Source organism: Quercus lobata, chromosome 3 (assembly GCF_001633185.2).
Source record: "Quercus lobata isolate SW786 chromosome 3, ValleyOak3.0 Primary Assembly, whole genome shotgun sequence".
NCBI classification, from domain to species: domain Eukaryota; kingdom Viridiplantae; phylum Streptophyta; class Magnoliopsida; order Fagales; family Fagaceae; genus Quercus; species Quercus lobata.
In genome coordinates, this window is record NC_044906.1 from 67,807,532 (window position 1) to 67,830,130 (window position 22,599).

At 36.7% G+C, this 22,599-nt stretch overlaps 1 protein-coding gene across 1 annotated transcript in view; it reads left to right on the top strand.

The window, feature by feature from the left end:
* LOC115978677 overlaps window positions 1-10,172 on the top strand; it is a 31,097-nt gene extending 20,925 nt beyond the window's left edge. The window contains 4 exon segments of the mRNA XM_031100521.1: window positions 6,453-9,038; window positions 9,079-9,149; window positions 9,371-9,522; window positions 9,735-10,172. Coding sequence (XP_030956381.1) covers window positions 6,453-9,038; window positions 9,079-9,149; window positions 9,371-9,522; window positions 9,735-10,062 — 3,137 coding nt within the window. The 3' untranslated portion in view covers window positions 10,063-10,172.
* Window positions 10,173-22,599: the final 12,427 nt, after the last annotated feature.

Sequence of the window (22,599 nt, forward strand, 5' to 3'; positions counted from 1 at the left end):
TAAAATAAAAAAAAAGGTTTATTTAAGGTTTTTGTTAACTTAAAAACTAATGAAAATCAAATGGTTAATAACTAAAATTATAGTATTAATAAAATATTTAATTAGACCATCCTAAAAAAATTACCGCGTGCAACGCGCGGGTATGCGACTAGTTTATATGCGACTAGTAATATATAGTAGCAGAAGACGTTTGACTATTAGTTAACCTTTTAATATTTTGCCACATAAGCTTTAGTGGTCTCACAATTTTACACCATTTTTTATTAATTTATTTATTATGTCAAAATGAGAGGTTTAAACCGACTACTACTCAGCAAATTGAAGAGTTTTAAACCAATTGCTATTTAGCAACATGGAGAGTTTTAAACCAAACTATTATTATGTCAAAAAGAGAGTTTTAAACAGACTACTACTTAGTAAACTGAAGAGTTTTAAACCAAGTACTACTCAACAATATAGAGTTTTAAACCAAACCGAAGACGTTTGACTGTTAGTTGACCTTCTAACATTTTGCCACATAAGTTTTCGTAGTCCTAAAATTTTACACATCATTTTTTATTAATTTATTTATTATGTCAAAAGAAGAGTTTTAAACCGATGGCTAATCAGTAAACTGAAGAGTTTTAAACCCACTACTACTCAGCAACATGGAAAATTTTAAACCAAACCGACCTACTACTATATATATACAGCACCACACCAAAACCCTCTATTCAATTTACCCTTTCTCTGCCATTTCTACTCTTTTGTTTTTACAAACTCTTTGTACTCGGGCCTCAAGGTATCTTTTAATATTCTGTATTTGTGTATCTTTTTTTGTATTTTTACTTCTATTGCCCGTGTGTTTTTGTAGTAGTTTATTAAGAACCAAACTTCTAGACACCATGTTTGATTCTAGAGTTTTTATAGATGGAGTAAATGCTAAAAGAAAGCTAGAGGTAAGGGATGTCACCAAAATATCTTCATTTTTTTATTCTCATGTTTGACATCTTAGTTTTGTTGGATGAATACTTTGTGCCATAGAATGTTATTTTTGTATCACTCTATTTGCTTTTTCCCCCCTAAAAGAGCTTTATTGGAACTTGAACAAAATTTCTCTCCAAACTAGTTTGGACTTTGGATAGAAACTCTTCAAACTCCTCATATAACTATATATTGAGTATAAATTTTGAAAATCTAATCGTTGGATTGAATGTTCTTATTATATCCTTCATGTTTGTAAATTTTCAAGAAGATCAAAAATCAATTGTTATGTTATCAAACAAATGTTAAAATTTCAAGTTTTTGTAATCTAAAATTGTGTATAAAAAATAAGTTTATTGATTGAATAATAAATAACATCTAATTTGAATGAAATTTGATCTGTGTGTTAAGAACATAAGAAACATGAAATTCAACAATTAGATTTTAAAAATTCACACCCAAAATTTTCAACCGTTAGAGAGAAACTTTGTTTGTAGAACTTGGAAAATTTTCTTTTGTCATCAAGTTATTGTATTTGTTGTTCCATGTTTTATAAAAGTTTAAACGTGGTAGAAACATAAGTAGTGTGTCTTTATTTCATCCTATAAAAAAGACACCATGTAGTTATTTTTTCAAAAAAAAAAAATATATATATATATATCTTTGTTTTAGTATTATAAATATTAAATAGTGAAAATATTTAACCATCGTTAACTATCCGGTGCGTTGCAAGGGTTAGCAACTAGTTTGTTCTTAAAATTTGATCCAAATTTGATTTTTGTACCGCAAATGTAAATAGTTGCATTGTCATCCCTGAAAATTTATTAGGTACTGTTAACGTATATTATGTTATGGGCTTTAGGCCCAACTAGGTTACTTGTATAGTACACTTGTACTTGTACTATACTTTACTTGTACCGCACACATAGGTCTCCTATATTAAGACACTGATGTATATTCTTTGATCAATGAAATACAATACATTCATTCAATATTTCTAACATGGTATCAGAGCCACTGCTCTGACCTTTTCTTAGCAGTCTTGTCTTCATTGTGTGACTTCCTTTCTTTTACTAACGCTTCCGCCATCACAACTGCCGCCGCAACCTATCGCCGTTGAACCTCCGACGTCATCCAGCCGTCGTCCTTGGGTTCCGGACCTGCAGCCGCCGTCGTTCAGGAGTTTCACACTACACAGACCACTGCTCTTTGCATCACCGCTGCGAATATTGCTCCGATTTCATTTTTGAAGCTACCACTGAGATCGTCCTGCGCCGATCTACACATCCGTGGAAGCCTCGTCGCCATCGAAGACCTAACGCGCCCTCACGCGCCGCTCAAAGTTGCTGTTTCGACAATCACGCGACACACGCGTCGCCACGCGCCGAAATTTCAAGCCACGCGCTGCCCACGCGCCGTCACGCGCCGTCCACTTGCTGCCACGCTCCTGCACGCGCTATCACGCGCCCTCACGCGCCCTCACTGGTCTGCTGACGTCATCTCACCTGCCACGTCAGCCCTAGCTGCGTCAGCATCCACTATTCTGCTGACGTCATCGCCACGTCATCCCGTGACGTCATCTTCTGGCCGTTGACCGAGCGTTGACCTTTGATCGAGCGTTGACCGTTGACCACCGTTGACTGTTGACTTTGACCGTTGACTTTTTCGGGGTTGACTTTTTCTGTCCAGGTGCTCCTTACCCAGTTTTTCGCATAGATTTCGTTTTTGCAGTCTATTTTTGCATATTTTGCTTCAAAATGAAGAATAAGGACAAGTCTTCTTCCTTTTGCAACAATCGTCGCCGACAATTCAACAAACGTTTTTGCAATTTTTGCAAACGTTTTGGCCATAATATTGAGACTTGCTATCAACGCAACAAATCAGTTGTTTCCATTTCTGCTGCTACTGTTGCTAACACTGAGAGTGTCCAACCTATGGCTCCCGTCTCTGCACAGTCTCAGTCTTCTGGATCCACTTTCATCATTTCCAGAGATGACCTTATAAATATCATCGCCAATGTCATTCGTATGGTTGGTAATGCATCTTATTCCTCTTCTCTCTCAGTTTTATCTGGTATGTCTCCTACCTCTTGGCTTATGGATTCTGCTTGTTGCAATCACATGACACCTCACTCGTCCTTATTTTCTGAACTTAAACCTGCACCACACCCTCTTAATATTCGCACAGCAAATGGTTCCACAATGTCTGGTCATAATATAGGTTCCGTTGCGACCCCCACTCTCTCGGTTCCTGGAGTCTTTAATGTTCCTGACCTTTCTTATAATTTGTTTTCTGTTGGACAATTAGCTGAGTTGGGTTATCGCATTATCTTTGATTATTCTGGGTGTATTGTGCAGGATCCGAGGACGGGACAGGAGCTTGGGACTGGTCCCAGAGTTGGGCGTATGTTTCCCGTGGACAACCTTCGTCTTCCACTTGTTGCTCCTGTTTCTGTTGCTGCAGCTGCTACAGCTTCTTCAATTCCTTCCCTTGCACTTTGGCATGCTCGACTTGGTCATGCATCTTCCTCTCGGGTACAACAATTAGCTTCTAGAGGTTTGTTAGGTTCAATGTCTACAAAAAATTTTGATTGTGTTTCGTGCCAATTAGGAAAACAACCAGCTTTGCCTTTCAATACTAGTGAATCAATATCCACTGATATCTTTGACCTTATTCATTCTGATGTTTGGGGCCCTTCCTCTGTCTCTAGTATTGGTGGGTCTCGATATTTTGTTGTCTTTGTTGATGATTACTCTCGCTATAGCTGGATTTTTAATATGAAACATCGTTCTGAATTATTGCAAGTATACTCTAATTTTGCAAAAATGGTTGAAACTCAGTTTTCCAAACGCATCAAAATTTTTCGATCTGATAATGCTCTTGAATATACTCAATATGCTTTCCAAGCTGTTTTGCATTCCTATGGCACTGTTCATCAACTAACTTGTCCAGGTACCTCTCAGCAAAATGGTAGAGCCGAACGGAAACTTCGTCATATTCTTGACACTGTTCGTGCTTTCCTTCTCTTTGCCAAAGTTCTTGCTCCTTTTTGGGGCGAAGCTGCTCTTCATGCTGTTCATGCTATTAATCGCATTCCTAGTCCGGTTATCCAAAATCAAACTCCATATGAGCCCATTTTTGGGTCATCTCCAGACTATCACCACCTTCGCTCCTTTGGTTCAGTTTGTTTCGTTCTTCTTCAGCCACATGAGCATAACAAACTTGAGTCTCGGTCAAGGCTTTGTTGTTTTCTTGGCTATGGCGAAACTCAAAAGGGGTATCGGTGTTATGACCCTGTCTCTCATCGTCTTCGTGTTTCCCGCAATGTTGTCTTTTGGGAACATCGCCTCTTTGTTGAGCTCTCTCACTTTCGTGCCTCCTTATCTTCCTCCTCTGTTTTAGATATTTTTCCAGATGAGGCACATATTCCTTCTATAGCTGCTCCTGATCCTCCTGTAGTTGCTCCTGATTCTCTTGTAGACTTCTCTGTCCAACCACCAGATATCACTGATCCCTTTCCTAGTTCACCCTTTAATGAACAGGTGGAAGATGAACAGGTTGAAGACGAGCTACCCAACCCCAACCCTGAGCTTGGGTCCCCTGCTCCTGCTCCGCCTGAAGATCTTGCACAAGACATTCCACCTCGTCACTCAACTCGAGTAAGATCTATTCCTGCACATTTACTTGACTATCATTGTTACACTGCTCTTGCTACACTACATGAGCCTCACACCTATCGTGAGGCTTCCATTGACCCTTTATGGCAGATTGCAATGAAAGAGGAATTTGATGCATTATCTAAAAATCATACTTGGGATTTGGTGACACTCCCTCCCGGGAAATCTGTGGTTGGTTGTAAGTGGATCTACAAGATTAAGACTCGCTCTGATGGGTCCATTGAGCGCTACAAAGCTCGTCTTGTTGCAAAAGGTTTTACACAGGAGTATGGGATTGATTATGAAGAGACCTTTACTCCGGTTGCTCGTATCTCATCTGTCAGTGCCCTCTTAGCTGTTGCTGCTGCCCGTAAATGGGATCTTTTTCAGATGGATGTCAAAAATGCATTCCTTAATGGGGATTTAAATGAAGAAGTTTATATGCAACCTCCTCCTGGTCTCTCTGTTGACTCAAACAAGGTTTGTTACCTTCGATGTGCACTTTATGGCCTTAAACAAGCTCCACAAGCTTGGTTTGCCAAATTCAGCTCTACCATCTCTCATTTGGGTTACATGGCCAGTCATTATGATTCTGCCTTATTTCTTCGTCGCACTGACAAAGGCACTATTTTACTTCTCTTGTATGTGGATGATATGATCATAACTGGTGATGACCTCAGTGGCATTCAAGAACTCAAGGGTTTTCTCAGTCAGCAATTTGAGATGAAAGATCTTGGACATCTCAGCTACTTCTTGGGTCTTGAAATCACTCATTCTACAGATGGATTTTATCTTACTCAGACTAAGTATGCTTCTGAACTTTTGTCTCGAGCTGGACTCACTGATAGCAAGACTGTTGACACTCCAATTGAGCTTAATGCACATCTGACTCCCTCAGGGGGGAAACCATTGTCTAATCCCTCTCTTTACAGACGATTGGTTGGCAGCCTAGTTTATCTCACAGTTACTCGTCCAGACATCTCCTATGCTGTTCATCAGGTGAGCCAGTATCTGTCTGCTCCACGATCAACTCACTATGCTGCTGTTCTGCGCATTCTTCGATACCTGAAGGGCACCCTCTTTCATGGCCTTTTCTACTCAGCTCAGTCTCCTCTTGTACTCCGTGCATTCTCTGATGCTGATTGGGCAGGAGATCCCACTGATCGCAGGTCCACTACAGGTTATTGCTTTCTCCTTGGTTCTTCTTTGATTTCTTGGCGAAGTAAGAAACAAACCTTTGTGGCCCGCTCTAGTACTGAAGCAGAATATCGTGCCCTTGCTGATACCACATCTGAGCTCCTTTGGCTACGATGGCTTCTTAAGGATTTAGGTGTGTCCACATCCTCTGCTACTCCCCTTTATTGTGACAACCAGAGTGCCATTCATATTGCTTACAATGATGTCTTCCATGAACGGACTAAACACATCGAGATTGATTGTCATTTTATCCGTTATCATCTTGTCCATGGTGCTCTCAAGCTTTTCTCCGTCTCCTCCAAAGATCAACTTGCAGATATCTTCACCAAGTCACTTCCTAAGGGACGCACTCGTGATTTGGTTGACAACCTCAAGCTGGTCTCACATCCACCTTGAGTTTGAGGGGGGCTGTTAACGTATATTATGTTATGGGCTTTAGGCCCAACTAGGTTACTTGTATAGTACACTTGTACTTGTACTACACTTTACTTGTACCGCACACATAGGTCTCCTATATTAAGGCACTGATGTATATTCTTTGATCAATGAAATACAATACATTCATTCAGTATTTCTAACATGTACAAAGTATGTCCCATATATTAACCGTTAATTTTTAACTTCTTATTATTGCAGGAAGGCTTTATTTAGAAAAGTGTGGGGAGTCTGAACTTCAAAGAGCTGTGGAATGCTTTTGTCTAGCAGGATGCTATGAACTGGCAGCTGAGGTGTATGCTAAAGGCAACTTTTTCTCAGAATGTTTGAAAGTTTGCATCACAGGAAAAATATTCAACGTGGGTTTCAAGCACATTCAGTATTGGAAAAATAATGCAACTAAGGATTTTGGTGTGGCTGGAAGAGGACAAGAAATAGACAAGATTGAACATGAGTTTCTAGAGAGTTGTGCTCGTCATCATCATGAGCTTAAAGATAGCAGATCCATGATGCAGTTTGTCAAAGCTTTTCAATCCATAGATTTGATGCGCACATTTTTGAAATCGTTGGATTGCCTTGGTGAGCTTCAATTGTTGGAAGAAGAATCAGGAAACTTCTTAGAGGCTGCCAGCATTGCAAAGCTGAGAGGGGAGATTCTACATGAAGCTGATCTTCTAGGGAAGGCAGGGAATGTCAAAGAAGCATCCATGCTATTGCTCTTCTATGTGCTGTACAATTCACTTTGGACACCTGGAAGCAAGGGCTGGCCACTAAAGCAGTTTACACAGAAGCAGGAGCTTTTGGCGAAAGCCAAGTCATTTGCTAAGAATGACTCAAACTTTTATTCTTTTATTTGTACAGAGGCTGACATTTTATCAAATGAGCAGAGTGACTTGTCCATAACAAAAGAGTATTTGAATGCTTCTCAGAGACATAATAGTGTTGGAGGTGAAATAATTTCTGCTCGAAAAATTCTAGATGCTCATCTTCAGTCAAACTCTGCAAAGTATGTGTGGCAGGATTATTTTGTTTTTGATCTGACAAAGCATTCGGAACAGGTGATCTCTAGAAATCAGATTTCTGTAGAAACACTGTTTTACTTTTGGAATTTTTGGAAAGATAAGATTCTGAACATTTTCGAGTATCTCAGATGTCTTGACACTCAAGATGTTAATGAATATAGAAGTTATGGAGATTTCTGTTTGAATTACTTGGGGGTGCGGAGGCAGTTTCACAATCTTAAAGCAATCTATGTATTGCTCAACTCTGATGCGGATTGGGTCAGAGAAGACAGTAGATTCATTCATCGAAATGGAAATTTGGTTTCTATTAATGTGAGACATTTTGTTGCAACTGCTCAAAGTTACTGGAGTTCAGAATTACTTTGTGCTGGTATGAAGGTTTTGGACAATCTTGAAGCCCTTTACAATTTCTCATTGAATAATTCCCTCTCCCTGTTCTGCCAAAGCAGATCTCTTACATGTATCTATGAGGTTGCAGAGTTTCTTTTGGAATCCAAATATCTGAACCGTAGTCACTACCACAGTAAGACATTGCAGAGATTTGTTGAACTTTGTAATAATTCTTTTTTTGGCTATATATTTCCCCTAGATTGGCGGAAATCATTGGCAGAGAACATGTTTTCTCTGAGAGAATCGGAGGTTTCAAGGAATTTACTAGAACAGGTCATAATTGAAAACATCAGTTCAAAGGGTAAGTTGACATACGGGCAAATTGGAAGAGTTGTAGTGATAACTCTTGGACTGGGTAAGATAAACAATGATTTATATGAAGAGATTTTGAAAAGGTTTGATGGGACTTATGGAAATCCACCATGGAATTCACTCATTCAGGTTCTCCGTAGGTATATAGGACTAGGACCAGCATTTCCTCGACGGTGCATTATGCTGAAGCTACAAGAAGCTTTGATGGAGACTTACAATGCAAATTGGAGAAAAGAAGTCGACTATATTTCACCTGGTTGTTTCTTGTATCTTATTGAGCGTCTCCTAATCTTGGCATCTTACTCACAGGGATACTTTATCACTTCGAAGTCTTCTTTTGCTGAATGGTTTATCTATCAATATGCAGATGGAGATCCCGACCCAATTTCCACTTCTGTGCCATCCCATGATTTCTTTGGGTTTATTTTCAATGTTGCTTATCAGCTTCTTTTTAACAAGACAGATACAATGGATTGGATCACAAGGTCTAATATAACTGTGAAGGACTACTATCCACTGCTGGTACTGAGATTGGTTTCTATAATATGTTTAGTTCATCTGAATTCTGGGGAATTTTTGGAATCTCTTGTTGCATTGCTTGATAGGAGCTATATTACTGAGCAACTTCCATGGGAATTTTATGATGTCATTCAGGGAAAACGGAAACATATAAATGTGAATGTGCTAGCTAAAGCATTTAAAAAGATTCACAATCCTCTTGTAATTGTGAGTTTGGGAGGAAATTGTTCAAGGTTTCTATGTCCAGATTGTTCAAGGTTTCTATGTCCAGATGCCATTTTTGTGGACAGGATGGTACAACCGTGCAGGGGGTGCATGTTAAAAGTCTTGTTTCCAGAGACAGTGAAAGCATCACAAGGTCAAGCTGAGACATTTGAAGTGGAAGCAACTAACTCTGGCAATGAAGTGCTTTCTTCATGCACTTATGATCAAGATCGTTGTAATTGTAAGTCTGCACCTTCAAACTTTGCTTTGGTGGCAGATCAGGGGGACTTGAACAACATAAATGGAAGCAGGCTGCAAGTGAATTACTTTTGGGAAATATTTGAAGCTTTTTTTTTTTATTGGAAAGGTAGAGGAAATATTTGAAGCTTTGAAGTCGTTGGAGAATGGTAAAGATCCAAGGAGCTTTTTTTTAAATGTCCAAATGATGAAGGTAATGCAAAATTTTCATAAAATATTTGACTTCAGCAAAAAGCATTCGCAAATGAGCATCATACTGTCCTTTTTTTTTTTTAATTTTATTTTATTATTATTATTTTTTAATCTTTTCCTATGTAAGCTAATGCCAAATTTTCATATAATATTTGACTTTCAGTGAAAAGCATACACAAATGATCATCATACTAAATTTTTACTCTGTTCCTATGTACATAGCAGGTGAACGTGGAGAAAAGTATTTACCTTGTTAGTACTGTTATGCATGAACGCCTTCAGAATGCTATCGACAATGTTGATGAAAACCTATTGGAGGAAGTAGACAGCATGGTTGATGAACTGAAGCAACTTTCTGCTGCGCTGGATGTGAGGTCAGTATGTATATTGACTATGATATGCCTAGCCTTCTTTTGCTTTGTCCAAAAGGGGTCCTGACTCAAACTTACACATTACTGATGGATTATATGGACCAATTTTTACTATTTTTTATAACTCGTGTACGTGGTAGAGATGGAATACCAAAACCTTCCCTATTTTACTGACCTTTTTTTTCTTCCCTCTCTCTTGTGCATCATGTTCTCAGTGAACCAGAACTTGGAAACAATATGTCAACAATTCAAGAACTTTGCAAGAGATTGCTGTCAAGAAGGCCAAATCTGGAACCTATGTTAAGTAAACAATTGTTGCAATTGGGCACAAACCTTGTCGTTGAGACTTCTGGCAGTATATCAAATGAGCAGCAGTATGATGTCAACAGTGATAGTAAAGCTACGGAAAATAGCAGTGCTGATATTGCATCGGTCTCCAACAGCAAAGACAGCCGGGAAACAGAAAATAAGGTGAAGGGTAACAAGTCTAGGAAAAATAAGAGGGGTAAAATTGTAAAAAAGGAGGCAGTAAGAGATAAATAGATGTACATGAGTTGAAAGTTGTTATGTATTGTGCATTTCAAAAATTGTCTTCTCTATGCACTCGAAAGAGAAACAATCTAGCATTTCAGAAAAGATCTTTGGATCTCAATATTTAGCACTTATTGTTGTAGAACGCAGTGCCATAGAAGTTGCAATTCAAGGGCAATGTGATTATCTAAGGAGGTTGTCTTGTCCCATCTTTTTGAGCAGGTGTGGGGTTATAGGAAAAAAAGATAAACTTTGGCACCTAAGGTTGTTTGAAGTTCACACCCAGTGGAAAAAAAGAAAATAAAGTTTAAGAATCAATATTTAGGGTTCTTTGAAGTCAATTCCAAGCTATTGGAAGAGAATTCCTAAATAATAATAGTATTAAAGAAAAATGTATCAATATTGAATTTTGGAGCTTTAAATATGATTCTCAAGTTTTATGAGAAAAAAAGGAACTACCTAGTGAACAAATTTTAAATACCCCTTTTATCATAATTCATTCTTATAGTTTCAGAAGTGAAATTGCACGGGATATCTCAATAGGTTGGTCTCATGGAAGTCCCATGAGGTTTGGTTTGAGTCTTGGAATTAACATACGCACGGTTCTTATGGACTTGATGGGTACACACTACACGCAGTGGCCTCGCCTTGAAGAAGTTCCCATTTTTTTTTTTTAAGGCTTTAGAAGTGATATATAGTTCTCCCTAGCAAGCATATACATATCCATATTTTCCTTGTGTCTTTTTTTCTTTTTAAAATAACTGGTACGAATGTTCAGAGAGTGCCAATTTAACCATATAATGAGAGGTTAGAAAATTTAAAGTGTCTTGTAGATGTGATTACTGACATCCTTGTATGAGCAAGTATTGTCTTAGATAATGAAGAATAAGAGCGGAAAAAGAAAACCCTTGCTAGAATTAAGAAACACTGTTGAAAATGCATCACATAATGCAACTGTCACAATTCTCATCAATGTGTACTCAATGCACGTGTATGTGTGATGTGTGTATTACGTAATAACTCCCTACTAATATTAGGGGAGCATATCAAAATGTGAAACTTTAGAGGATAAAATCAAAAGTCCCTCAAACTTTAAGGGTGTATTTTGCACTATAACCTATAGAACATGTTAGGTTTTGAGATTTTAGATTGGTAAACCATGAACATAACTACCTTAGTTTAGTGCTTTTAAAATGTCAAAGTGTTGTTAAGTTCACTACCAAGGTGCTAGAAGTCACTATGCAGAACTATGTTGTTCAACTGATCAAGAAGCCCCAATTTCAACAAATTGAGTTGCATATCAACAAATCAAATCTCAAGATTATTGAAATATAAAATTCAACCCAAAAGTTCATTAAGTGATTAGGGTTTTGTGTGATCGAGCCAAAGGTATATAAACAAACCCAAGTGTTTTTAAGTATGTTGGCTAGGTGCTAGAAGTCACTGTGCAAAACTGTGCTACTCAATCAATCAAGAAGCCATAATTTTGCAGATCAAGTTGCATCTTGATAGATTGAATCTCAAGATTATTGAATGTTAAAATTCAACCCATTAGCTTGTTAATTATTAGGGTTTCTTCAAATCAAGTCAAAGGTATTTATACAAACCCTAACTCACGTCCAAGAGACTTTTGGAATTACTTTGTTATAGATCTAAAGATTCTATGCCTCTTGCTCAGAAAACGTATGGTAAAATTCTAAAAAAAGGAGATTTGTATAAAAGTAAGCTAATTTTTTTATTTTTTATTTTATCATATCTTTCTACTCAAAATTCTGATTAAGCTGAAATTTTGAAAGATGAAGGGAAATTCGATTCTCTACAACTTTTCCAAAAATAGCCTAGTCTGAATTTTGAGTTCTACTATGCCAAAAATGCCTTGGAATGGGAACCTAAAATCTACTACTTGATTAGCACATTTTTGAAGTATTTTCCAACTCTAAAATTGTATTTGGACGAATTTTAGAGTTATTTACATGATAAACCTCATCCCAAAGGGATAATTAGGATTTTTAAAATAATTATTTTGAATATAATTGTCCCAAAAGCCTAATTATCCAGCGTCTTTAAATATTATCAGCTTATTTGTTTTAATCCCATGCAACAAATCTCACTTTAAGAAAAATACTTAACCAATCACAAAAATTCATTTAATTAATTTAATCATTAACCAATCAAAATTAATTTTAATTAATCACAAGTGATCGGTTTCACCCCTTACAATGCATGCAGACCATGAACATTTGATATTGTAATATCTTTCAATCTAACGGTCCAATTTGGAAATCAGACAACCGTCACAACTGTTAGAATCTCAAAATTATTTTTCTGATATGCAATAAATGATTTAATGCATGTAACGCAACTATGGTTTTTGGGTATTTGAAATTGTCATTTTAGTCATCTTGGATTAACTTTCGTAGGAAACTCAATTTCACCTCTGCAGTCACATACTAAAAGGAAAGATATAAAAGTTATCTTGAAGGTCGAGCAGGGAAAGAGAAAGGGGTTATAATTTGCACCAAATCCTTTAAAAACATGGTCAATCTTAGGCTGCTACAAATCAATAATGTGAATTTGGAAGGGGAGTTCAAATATCTTCCTGTTGAACTGAAGTGGCTGCAATGGAAAGGCTGTCCCATGAAAACTCTTCCTTTGGATTTTTGTCCTCGCAAAGTTGCGGTGCTTGATCCATCAGAAAGCAAAATCGAACATCTGTGGCGTTCAAACAATTACAAGGTATGCTTCTCTTAAAAATTCCATTGTGATTTTCATTATTGTTTGAGCTATATTATTAGGATGCCTGACATGTGGAATAAATTTCATGTTTAAGCTGGTTTCCCCTTGTTATCTCCCACTCTTCTTTCTATTCAAAGCCACTAAAGTGATTGTGGCTTGTTCTGCTTATACATTTGGCTGTTGAATCTTGATGACATTTCCCTTTCTGAAAGAAGAAAGACTTCTTGTTTGCAGGTACTTGAGAACTTGAAGGTTTTGAATCTTCGTGGTTGCTATAATCTAGCTGCTATTCCAGATTTATCTGGGCATCAAGCCTTGGAAAAGCTTGATCTTGAGCGCTGTGGTTGGTTGCTGACATGTCTATTAAATGCCATATAAGGTTATGATGTGTACTAACGATCCAATTGAAACATGACACGTGGACTTACCTATTTTAATTATTCCATCTCAAATAAATAACCAAAATCACTTTAAATAATTAGAATTAAATTCTTTAAAATTCAAAATCACATAAACTTAAAACAAAAAATAAAATAATTCAAATATTTTTTCTTTTAACATTTTCTAGGTACCCCCCAAAAATTCCTAACATCAAATCCAACCCAGTACAATCTCAATTAATACCCACATAGGCCATAGAAACTATCAAAATTATAAAAGAACTAAACTAAAACAAAAATCACAATTACTCCACAAATCGGTGAGGCCAAGAGAGAGAGATAGAATACCAGAACTTGAAGGGTTGGGCTACAAACTATGGCTACTGTGGTCACTCAAGATCATCAGCCGCTCATTTCATCCCCAAGTTCTTCAACTTCTTCCTTGCTCTCTTCGGCCTCGCTATCGCTATTCATCTCGATTTGGTGGTGGTTTCAAAGATTGGTGGCTAGGAGATTGACATTGAGATTGGAGAGCCTATATCTGGAATCATGGTCTCTCATCGGTGGCTTGGCAAACACTAGAGAAGAGTGGGTGATGGGCATTTTGGTTTTGTTTTGATGGGTCACGACAGTTAGTGGGTAAATGGGTTGTCTTGTTCATTACATCTATTTCAATTTTAATTCAATTTTCTTAGGTTCGATTATTTCTTCATTCCAATCTTATGGGTGTGTTTTTTGGGGTTTGAATCTACTGTGGTAATTTGTTTTTTGCTGGTTTGAATTTTTGTGTTTAATTTTCCTGGTTTGTTCATCGTATTCTTCGTTTTTCATTTTTCTGGGTTGTTCGCCAGTGTTCGTCGTTTTTTTATTGTCTGGGTTTGTTCATCCTATCAGGTAAAAAAAATAAGTAATTAAATTATTGTTTTTTTGAGGTAAAAGATAGAATTAAATTATTTATTAGTTTGGTAGAAATAATTTAAAGTTTTTTAGGTTATTTATCTGAGATGTAATAATTAAATCCATGTGTTGTTTTTCAATTGGATCATTAGTACGATTCATAAACTTACGTGGCACTTAATAAACATGTTAGAAAAAACTAACGGGGCTGCTAATGCAAATAGAATGTAAATTTGGGGTGTAAAATTCAATTTTTGAAACGTTAGGGTCTAAAATCTAAATACCCTCAAACTTCAGGAGCGTGTTTTGCAATTTATCTTTTTATTTTTCTTAATTCGTGAATTGACACTTGATACATTTTCTAATCATAAAAATACTTGTGGGTGTGATAAGATTTATGCATGGAAAAATTATTTCACTCATAAATGCATAAATCTCATCACATCCCAATATGTTTTTGTGATTGAAAAATGCATCAACCTACAAATTAGGATGAATAGAATTTAGAAAGTATGCCTTTAGTTAAAAAAAAAAAAAAAAAAAAAAAAAAAAAAAAAAAGCACATGCAAAATGACTAGTAAGAGAATTTTTTTTTCCTTTTTTTTAAGAAGGAATAAGAGAGAATCCTAAACATTTTTTAAGTTTTATTGGTGAAATAACAAAAGAGCATAGATTTTTCAAAATTTGAAATTTTGAAAAAAACTACAATAAATATGATAGCTGTTAAACAATCAAATGATAATCGGCAAGTTTGACTAAATAAATAAGTACTAATAAATTTTTTTTTTCCCACTAATTTAGAAAGAGCCTAAGAGCCACAAATAAACTTTTAACCTTCATTTTACTAAGATTTTTTTTTTTTTTTTTTAAATTTTAAAAAAGGGGGTTCTTATTAGTTATCATATACATGAATCCAATTTTTTTTTTTTTTTTTTTAAAACAAGATAGAAATTCTACTCTAATCTATCTAAGTGTATATATGTGTGAAACTCCAACCTAGAGATTTGAACTCTGGCCCTTATCTCCCCTACACCCCACAATAACTTATATTTATGGAGTAACCATCGTGTCAATGGTGCGTGATGATACGAATCCAAATTATTAAAGACAAGGCTGCTAAATAAACGCCACAAGGCCTACAACAACTTTAAAAAAAGAAAAAAAGAGAGAATATCAAAACAATAACCCTCAAGGATGATGAATCACTTAGATTATGTTTTGTTACTGGCCTAAAAAATATATATTCATATCATATATAATTTTATATACATGTATTATTAATAAGTGATGAGTGTTAGTAAATTAGATACATAATTGCTTAATTCGGGAATTTTATAAAAAGATTTCATAAAAATTCATAATAACAATCCAAAGGAAAATAAAGCAAAATAATAATGAAATTATCCAAAATTTGAAATTGTTTCATTAAAAATTGGAAATTCAGACTATTTATGAATCACAAGAGTGCAATGACACAAAAATTGTTGGAATAATAATAATAGCCTTCAAGTGTTCCAAACCCTTGCATCTTTTTTTTTTTTTTTTTTTTTTTTTTTTTGGAGAAACCGAACCCTTGCATCTTCAAATGTTAGTACTACCTGTAAGAAAACAAGCTTGAAGGTTTAATAATGGTGGATTATGAAAGAGCAAAGAGAGAAAAGATGAAGAATCAAAAGAAAACTTCTATTCAAGCTTGTATACAACTATACATTATAACAAATATCTACAACAAATATCTGGAAAATATCTGGAATCATGGAGCTTGATAGAGACAGGACAAGTCCAGAATAGAAGAAGAAAGAGCCTTTGACGAAAACAACGAGCTTTGCACTTAAATACGTGTGAGTAAGTATAGAACAGTGTCGTTTCTCATTTAATGAAACTCCACTGTGTTAAGCTCTGTCTCCTTTTTAAACCAAAGTGACCGTTGGAACTGTCATGTATCTTCTTTTCAGGATCAGATTCAGTGAGTTGAGTAAGTCTACTTTCATCTCCCCTCAAAACCAAGGGGTCAATGGACACCATGGTTTTGGAACGCAAAAATAGAAACTGAGAGGAAGCAAGACTCTTTGTAAAAATGTCTGCAAGCTGGTCACCAGTGGTAATATAACAAACCTGAAGATCCTTGCGAAGCACCCTCTCACGCACAAAATGATAATCCACTTCAACATGCTTGGAGCGTGCATGAAAGACATGATTAAAGGCAATGGCAAGAGCAGAGACATTGTCACACCAAAGCGTAGGAGCAAATGAAAGAAAGATGCCAAGATCCCTCAAAACTTAACGAATCCAAACTAACCCCGCAGCAGTGGTGGCAAGAGCACATTACTCAAATTTTGTGGAAGATCTAGAAACAATGTCTTGTTTCTTAGCACTCTAAGTGATGGGGTTTAAACTAAGATACACCAAAAACCCAATAGTGGAGCGACGATCAAAAAGATCACCAACCAAATCTGAATCCGATAAGGCAGAAAGGGATAAAGGACCATGTTGGAAGAAAATCCCCAAATTGGGAGTACCACTCACATACCTCAGAATATGCTTGGCTGCAATTAAATGAGCTTCACACAGAGTAGACATGAATTGACAGACTTAATGCACAACAAAACTGAGATTTGGTCTAGTGAAGGTCAAATAGTGAAGAGAACCAACAATACTACGATATAGATGAGGATTAGCTAGCAAGGACCTTAAGCAAGAACCAATCTGAGATTGGGGGCACAGGGAGTCTTAGTAGGCTTAGCAGAAAGCATATTGTGTCTCTGAAGTAAGTCATGAGCATACTTGGATTGATTGAGAAAAAGACCACCAGAGGTTCTAGTAATTTGCAACCCAAGAAAATAGTGTAAATTACCAAGATCTTTAAGCTCAAACTCAGAACTCAGTTGAAGAAGAGACTGCAAGAAGGAAGGACTATTGCTAGTAAGTACTATGTCATCAACATAGACCAACAAATAAACCAAGAACTTCCCATGCCTCAAGATGAAAAGAGAGGAATCTGCCAAAGAAGCCTAAAACCCCAAATGAAGAAGATGAGAAGAAAACCTCTCAAACCAAGCCCTTGGTGCTTGTTTGAGACCATAGAGTGATTTCTTTAGCCTACATACATGATTAGGGAAAATTGGATCCACATACCCTTGTGGCTGAACCATATACACCTCTTCGTTCAATACACCATGAAGAAAAGCATTTCGAACATCCAATTGTCAAGGGGCCAATTGAATTGAACAACAAGAAATAAGATAATTCTGACAGTGGGAGGCTTGATCACAAGACTAAAGGTTTCATCAAAGTCAATACCATATTGTTGATGAAATCCCTTAGCCACAAGTCTAGCCTTGTACCTATTGATGCTGCCATCATTGTTGTGTTTCAATTTGAAGACCCATTTACAACCCACAACATTTTGAGTTGGTGAAGAAGGCACTAAAACCCAAGTGCCTTGTTTAGTGAGAGCATCAAATTCTTCTTCCATAGCAGCACACCACTGCCGATACTGAGCAACAATCTTATAGGATGGAAGCTCAGTAATAGTATAATCAATCTAAGTAGCCTTGGATTTAGATGTGCCAAAAGCCTTAGGCTTGAAGATACCTATTTTGAACTTGGTGGTCATAGGATGAACATTCTGAACAGTCACAGAAGTAGGCACAGTCATATCAACAAAAGGAGTGGGAGTAGGAAGTGGAGTGGGAGAAGAGGAAAGATTAGAGTTGAGAAGTTGAGGAGCAGTTAAGGTTGACTAAACAGGTGTAGGGTCAAGTAAGTTGACTGAACAGGTATAGGGTCAGGTGAGGTGGACTGGACAAGTATAAGGTCAGGTGAGGTTGACTGAATAGGTGTGGAAATAGAGTTAGAAGCTGAGATAGGTAAATGTGAGGAAGTACTTGCAGGTAAATGTGAGAGAAAGGACAACCAATGAGCAATGGAATAAGAGTTAGAGAATGAAGAAGTATGAGGAGAAGAATCTAAGACTAAAGTGGATGGTTTGGAAGAGAGAAACTCAGTTTCATTGAAAAGAACACGTCTAGAAATATAAATCCTATGAGTGCTAGGATCTAGACAAATATAACCTTTGGAATGGGTAGGATATCCAAGGAAGATGCAAGGTTTGGTATGGGGCTAAAGTTTGTGTTTATTGCATGGTCGAAGACGTGGGAAACAAGTACAACCAAAAGTTCTAAGGAGGAGTAAATCAGGTTTAGATTGGAACAAAACCTCCTATGGAGATTTGTTATGAAGTAAAGGTGTGGGAAGTCTATTAATAATGTGTGTGGTTGTTGATACAACATAAGACCAGTAAGATAAAGGCAATGTGGAGTGAGAAAGCATAGTGAGTGAACACTCTACAAGATGCCTATGTTTTCTTTCTGCTGTGCCATTTTGTTGTGGAGTATGAGGGCAGGATGTTTGATGTATGATACCATGACTAGAACAAAACTGGTGGAAGGTAGTAGAGGTAAACTCACCCCCTTCATTAGTTTTTAAAATCTTGAGAGAGGTATGAAGTTGGTTTTCAACAAAGGCTTTGAAATACTTAAAAACATCAAACATATCAAACTTATGCTTAAGAAGATACAGCCAAGAAAATTTAGAGTAATCATCAACAAAAACAAGATAATATCTAAAGTCATTAATGGAAGTAACAGGAGTTGGTCCCCATACATCACTATGAACAAGTTCAAGAGGCTTAGAAGCAACAAAATCAGATTTATTGAAAGGTAATTGATGCATTTTACCACTAAGGCAATGCTTACAATGACTGTCTGAATCAAAAGCAGTTTTATTACAAACATTAGAGAAAGGAAGAGAAGATAATGCACTTCTAAGCACATTATCACTAGGATGACCTAGTCTGTGGTGCCATAGCAACCACTTATGTGATTTCTATACATGATAAGATGCAAAAGATGAGTTGTGTTGCTATGAAGAAGATGGAATGTACTGTGTGGAGGAAGAAGAAATAGAATGTGGAAGAGATCTATTGAAAAGCTTTGGATAGATTGGGTAAACCCCATTCTCACTCAAGCCCTTGTAAAGGATTCTCCAATAGGAACATCCTAAATGGTAAGTTTGTTAGCATTAAAATGACAAGACCAAATATTATGTAAACAAAACTTGTGAACTGAAAGAAGGTTCGTTGCTATCCTAGGGACATGAAGCACATCTTTAAGAAGGAAATTATGGTATTTGGTAGAGAGGGAAGCATTACCAATGTGATTAATAGGAAAAGCTTGTCCATTGCCAACTGTGACTTGTTTTGAGCCTTTGTATTGTGACTGGATAGAAAGATAGTTCAGATTAGCAGTGAGGTGGTCTAAAGTTCCTAAATCTGCTAACCAAGGGTCTTGGCAATTGGTTAAAGCTGCATTAGAAGCTGAAGCCATTGCTGCTAGCTTGGTTGGTGGATTCTTGCCTTGATAGACAAAATCCATTTTGTGATAACAATCAAGGGCTTGGTGACCTGCCTTTCCACAGATCTAACAGATAGGTTTATCAGTTTTAAAGGTATGACCACCAAATTGACCTCTAAATTGAGCATTCTAAATTGAATTATAATTCTGTTGAGGTTGGGGAGTGAAGAATTGGTGTTGACCTCCACCACTATTGTTGTTGAATCTTCCTCCACCCCTTCCTCTATTACCATTATTATTTCCCCTTCCTTTATTAGAGCCACCATGATTGTGTGACTGAGGATAAGAGCTATTAGAAATCTTATTTCCAGAAGTAAACATAGCCAAAAAATGTGAAAAGCTATCAAGATTCTCTGCCATGGCCTGTTCTTCACTCTGCAACATGATTGAAAGTTGTTCATAGGTGATTGGTTCACTTCTAGTATGGATTGCTGAACAAAAGTGAGCAAAATCTTTAGGCAAACCTCGAAGAACAATACAGATGAGTTCTTCATTATCCATAACTATTCCAACTGCAAGAAGTTTATCACGAGCTATCTTAATCTTCTGCAGAAAGAACCTTTCTTAAGACTTTGAAACTCCAATTTCAGATTGAGAATGTTTGCCCTTGAGGTTGAGGTAAACCTCTACTCTAGATTATTCCACACTTCTCTTAAAGTGGTGATTCCAACCATGAGAGAGAAAACTTGTGGAGTGAGTGTAGAATTAATCAAAGAAAGAAGAGGCTTATCTTTGATTTTCCAGGTTTGAAACTCTAGATTCACATTTGTGGTCAAGCGTCCTTGAGCATCAAGAAGAAATCGACTAGGTTGTGGAGTTGAGCCATCAATGTGTTCAACTAGAGAGTAAGACTCCAGTATTGTGATCAACTGGTGCCTCCATGAAATGTAGTTCGTATAATCAAGCTTGATTGACAACAAGTTTGACATATTAGAGAGTAGTAACAATGGTGAGGGTGTTTGAGTAGTGATCTGTGGTGATGGTGGTGAAGGAGTAATGCTTGTAGGAGTAGAGGAAGCCATGGATTTAGGCTTTGATACGATGTAAGAAAACAAGCTTGAAGGTTTAACAATGGCAGATTGTGAAAGAGCAAAGAGAGAAAAGATGAAGAATCAAAAGAAAACTTCTATTCAAACTTGCATAATAAAAATACATAACTTGAATCCATTATTTATACATTACACAGATGGTAACTACTCTAGAAGATTCCATCTAACAAACTCTAATAGAAAATACAACTGTACATTATAAAAAATATCTACAACAAATATCTGGAAAATATCTGGAATCATGGAGCTTGATAGAGACAGGGCAAGTCCAGAATAGAAGAAGAAAGAGCCACTGATGAAAATGACATTGCTTGGAGCTTTGCACTTAAACACGCATGAGTAAGTATAAAACGGTGCCGTTTCTCATTTAATGAAACTCCACCATGTTAAGCTCTGTCTCCTTTTAAACCAAAGTGACCTTTGGAACTGTCCTATATCTTCTTTTCAGGATCAGATTCAATGAGTTCAATAACTCTACTTTCACTACCAAAGCTTACATTTTCCTTTATAATGTATGGCATTAAAGACCCATCTTTGTCATGCGCTCCCATTTATGGCATTTGTCTTCATTCATATCAAATTCTTAACCAATTTGAATATCAACAATTCTTGCTTAATTGTGGTTGGCAAGTCAACTAAAATTTTTGAATTCTGCTTACCCTTTGTATTCTTGTAGTTTTTATGGGATCAACTTCCTAAGTTTTCTTGTCTTTTCTTTCAATAATAATAGTAATAGTAATACTAGTAGTAGAAACCCTGGATGTCCTCACTTTTGAAATACAAATCCATATGAATTCTACTTAGTTATTTAAGCATGGATATTCATTTTCCGCTTATTTAGTATAATAAAATTAGAACTTAAGAATAATTAAACCTAAATGACTTCCTTTTTTTGATAAAAAATTAAACAGTTTAAAAAGTTAATTGTAATACCTACTAATTGGCAATGGGCCAATACATATCTTTCTTCTCCTTGCTTGGATTTTTGCCATGAAAGTGGAAAAACCTGTTAAACAATGGCTCGTATTCATTGCATATTTGCATACCTATTTTAACTCAAAAAGTAAGAGCCTTGTAACTCTTTCCCAAAAATAAAATCCTTAGAGCATTCACATCCAGTTTTTATAAAAAATTTCATTTTACCATCTCAAAAGCTACTTTATCATTTATATCATACCATTTTAGAGCATTCACATTAAAGTTCTCAAAAGCTAAAAATACTATTTTTTAGCATCTCATTCCAAAAAAGCACACTACAACAAAGGTGTTACTGTTAAAATTTTTAGCATCTGACCTATAGTGAACTGTTATCAATGACAGTCCACTATAACTCAAATTTTATAAATATAATAATTTTTTAATACTACTTTAATTAAAATCTCTCTCTCTCTCTCTCTCTATTCCTCTTTTCTTCTCACCGAACTCTCATTTGTTCATCTTCTTTCTCATTTTCTACTCTCTTTCATTAGTCTCTCTCTTCTTTCTCTTTTTTCTTTCTTTCTCACTTGCTCTCTCTCTTTTTTCCTCTCTCCAACCCTCTCGCCCTTGCCCTCTCTTGCTCGTCCCTCTCCCTCTCACCAGTTTCCCATGGGTGTGAGTCACAGTGTGTCGGTAGCACTGCGAGTCGCCTGGTCAAGATGGGTTGTGGGTTGTGAGTCACAGTTTGGTGGTGGCTAAAATTTTGTGATGGCTGCGTTTTGTGTTTGTGATGTTGGTTGTTTTGTGATTTGGAGGAGGTAGGCTGAAGGTGGTGGCTAAGTTGTGGTTTTGTTTTGTTTGGTAGTGGGTGATTATGGTTTGTGGTGGTGGTGGTGGTGGTTGTGGTGGGTTGATTTTGGGTTGGGGGTTTATGGTGGTGGGTGGGTGAGTGTGTTTTGGTTTATGGTGGCTGATGGTGGGTGGGTGTCGTTTATAGTGGTGGGTTCATTTTGGGTTGAGGTTTATGGTGTTGATAGGTGGGTGGGTGATGGTGGTTGGTGGTGACTGTGGGTTTGTTATGGGTTGGGTTGGCTGGTGGTGACTGGGTTTGTTGTGAGTTTATTTTTGTTTGTGATTTTGGTGGTTGGGGGTTGG